Source organism: Limulus polyphemus, unplaced genomic scaffold, assembly GCF_000517525.1.
Source record: "Limulus polyphemus unplaced genomic scaffold, Limulus_polyphemus-2.1.2 Scaffold2364, whole genome shotgun sequence".
Lineage (NCBI taxonomy): Eukaryota > Metazoa > Arthropoda > Merostomata > Xiphosura > Limulidae > Limulus > Limulus polyphemus.
This window is the reverse complement of record NW_013667974.1, coordinates 121,172-124,587: the sequence shown is the minus strand read 5'-3', so window position 1 is coordinate 124,587 and position 3,416 is coordinate 121,172. Positions and strand designations below refer to the sequence as shown.

At 33.3% G+C, this 3,416-nt stretch overlaps 1 protein-coding gene across 1 annotated transcript in view; it reads right to left on the bottom strand.

Moving 5' to 3' along the window:
- The window catches only part of LOC106466733 (MOB kinase activator-like 3), a 13,450-nt gene extending 11,060 nt beyond the window's left edge, over nt 1-2,390 (bottom strand). Inside the window, exons 1-2 of the mRNA XM_013927036.2 lie at nt 2,321-2,390; nt 164-314 (exon numbers count right to left, since the gene is read on the bottom strand). Of these exons, the coding sequence (XP_013782490.1) occupies nt 164-314; nt 2,321-2,356 (187 nt within the window). The 5' untranslated portion in view covers nt 2,357-2,390. The remainder of the gene's footprint in view (nt 1-163; nt 315-2,320) is intronic.
- Nucleotides 2,391-3,416: the final 1,026 nt, after the last annotated feature.

The window sequence follows — 3,416 nt, the reverse complement described above, 5'->3', positions numbered from 1 at the left end:
TGACCCAGTCATTCAGTGCAACCCAGTCATTCAGATCTTCATCTGTGGCTAGTACTTGACTGAGCTTGGTAGTATTAAATCCTTACCATGAACTGTGACCTAGTCATTCAGATCTTCATATGTGGCTAGTACTTGACTGAGCTTGGTAATATTAAATCCTTACCATGAACTGCAACCCAGTCATTCAGATCTTCACCACGTGGAAGCCTTACGACTTGTTTCAAGTTTATTCCAGAATTCAGGGATGCTTGAGCTCGTTTGTGGAGGGAATACTTTAGAGTCCCAGGTTCAAACTTCTTCCTGGGCCTGAAAGTCTTAAAAAAAAAATGTGTACTGCATATACAGACATTACGTATACACGTCTTAAAAATAGGACTTTTCCTTTTCGAAAAAACCACTAAAAGGTATATTTTGGAAGATTTACAATTAATCTTTAGTATTTTATGCACAATGAATGAAAAGGACTAAGTTATTAGCTTACAACTTCAGAGTAGTTTGCCAAGTTACTTAAGTCAACAATAACTTATCATTGGATTAAGTTATAATCCATAGATTTTTGTCTAATTTTCTATTACAATTTTATTACTGTTGCATTGTTATAAGACAGTAGTATTAAAACAGAAAACAATCATGACCACACTGTTAGTTCCATGGTAGTTATTTCTTAATAGGTGCTCCACTTTATGTGCTCCTTTGCGTTTTCTTATAATCCTAGGATTCTTGAAGTCGGCATGACGTCACAGTTGTGTGATTTTGTCTGGTAATGTGATCACCATCTTGACAAAGTGGCAAATAAAAGTGAAGCAAGTACAGCTGTGTGTATATAATTTATATAGGTCTACCATACACACGTGTTATTGCTGCGAAAATTATTCGATTATTGTTTAATTGTCAATTGCAATGTATTACCAATACGTGGAGAAGTTGTCGGCTGAGGCATTAGCGAGATATCGAGTAAAGTTAGAATTAATTGAGCTTGATTTTTGTCTCACCCTGCCAATACGTAGATCATCAACCCAACAAAATGGCCCAGTGTGCAGTACTCAGACGTGTACAATTATCTTATGTTAAAAAGAAATCAGAAGATAACATGATATAAAATGAGCTGAACAAACAACTTTACTATTGCTTCTTGTGGTCGAAGATTGATATCTTTCAGCCACAACACTTCTCTCCTTTTCAGTAGCTTGTTTTTGTGGGAAAACATGTAAACTACCAGGTCAAACTAGTTTTTAAAACAATTATCGACAAACTGTCTTAAGACTAATCTAGGCAAGGAATAGAATCCCACAAATGTTTACTTTTTGCTTACTATTAAGGTGAGTTGGAAGACTGGGTATAACATAGAAGGAAAGTTCAGGTCTTTTCAATTTGTTATTGAATGTGAAACAAATCTTTACCATAAACACAAATAGTCCTTATGAATACGAGTCTTGACAGTGGGTAAGTGTACAGAATGAACAAAATTTCTCCTCAGACATTCTATTGGTTTGTCCCTTCACCTCAGTTACTATGCAGACATTGCCAGATGTCCAACCTCAAGAATACAGTATGTATAGATTTAACAATTAAATTTAAAACTAAAGATGCTAATGGCAAGCTATTTGTTGAAAATTTAGGATAACTAAGCTTTTAAATGTTCTCTTCTAAGTTCTACTTTTTAGAATAAAAAATACTATCAATAATAATAGCAATATTCCTGACCTAAAAATGTTATGAGAAATATTGGAATGGAATTGACATAAAATGCTAAACCACGTAGATATCAATACACTGGTAGTAAGTACTACAATAGAAAGAATGACAGGTTAAACATAAAGTATCAGGGCCAGACAAGCGTTTTAAACCAAACTTCAGTAGTACTACTACTACTATTTATTAGTAGGAGTAATTGTCATAATTTGTAACATTGGCCTAACCTTAACTTGTGTTATATTTTGATTAAGAAGTTAGCACACAGGATCATATACGAAATTTGTAATAGTTTTCAAATGAGACTCTTTGGGAGAAGAATAGTAAACTATTCGAAAGCGCTCGAGTTTTGGGTTTCGTTTGAAAACCTTAACTACCGTTAGTTACTATTTGGATTTAGGCTTAGGCCTAATCACTAGTTTTGTAGTTGTAACTTACACAAGTTACAATTTTACAATGTGAATAAACTTGATAAAGATAAAACATGAATTTTGTAATTCAAGATGCTCCTACAAAGTACATTCTACATACACTTAAGTTTGAAATATTTAAATATAAGCTAGAATAATATACTTCCACTATATATAAGTTATTACACAATTTTGAAGAAAAAAATTATCGAGCTTACTTTTCCCTTGTGAAACATGTCAACAAAGTTTGCCATCACGTAAGTAGGCTACATCAGGTAAGCCAATTAACATCTGAAAGATGACGCTCTTTCCAATTAAAAAGAAAAGAAAAAATAACATAGTTTCATAAGTGCATCAGTTAATTTTAAATTTATATTTAAAAGAAAAGATAAATAACTATAATTACGAATACATAAATAAAAATACCGTGAGTTCCAGAAAATCTTGTAAGTTGTTTTATTTGTTTAACGTTTCAGATTTATGCCTTCATCAGAGTACAAAATTTCTGTAATGAAATTAAGACCGCTGTATTTCATGCATGTGATAATTACTAGTTTTCCAAAGCCTGTGTCACATATATCTATATAAGTATAATAGTACTGTTTGTTGTCTGTCAATGTAATTATTTCGTAGGGTATGGATGGATCTTCACAAAAATTGGCATGAAGATTCATTAGGTCCATGGGGAGATACATATAGATTTTCAGTTTTGCATTTTGCGTTTTGCGGTTTTTGAGTTTTTTACCAATACTTCATCTCCTGTAGATGCATCTTCACCAAATTTGGTACGTAGGTTTGTTGGGTCGTTGTGAAGATGCATGCAAGTTTGTGATTTTTCACATTTTGCGTTTTGCAGTTTTATGGGCGATTTTTACAATTAAATATAATGGAAGCAACTTTTCATGTCCTAAAATAACCTTTCATTAATCATGAATTTACATAACTTCCACCCATCAACTTTGCACCGAAACATGTTTTAAAACGCCAGGAATATTTAAAATATATACACAAGATTTCCTACAGAGGAGTTAGTGGTGTGGTGATGTCTTTTCTGTATGTCTGCAAGCATTTGCAGTTGCAGCACTTTTGTTTTTACTATCCAAGACTTCACATCTGGTAGTGGATTCCACTGATTCAGAGGTGGCGCCAATTGTTGGATATAAAAATCAGTACACTCGTGTGTGAGCGACGTACACCTATCCCAGATCCACCTAACTGTGATAGTTATCCACAATTTTAATCTTGTCCAATAAAGACCATTTTTGGCATATTGTTACGTCTCCGTTCGTTAGTTAATTTTCCGTAACTTCGTTC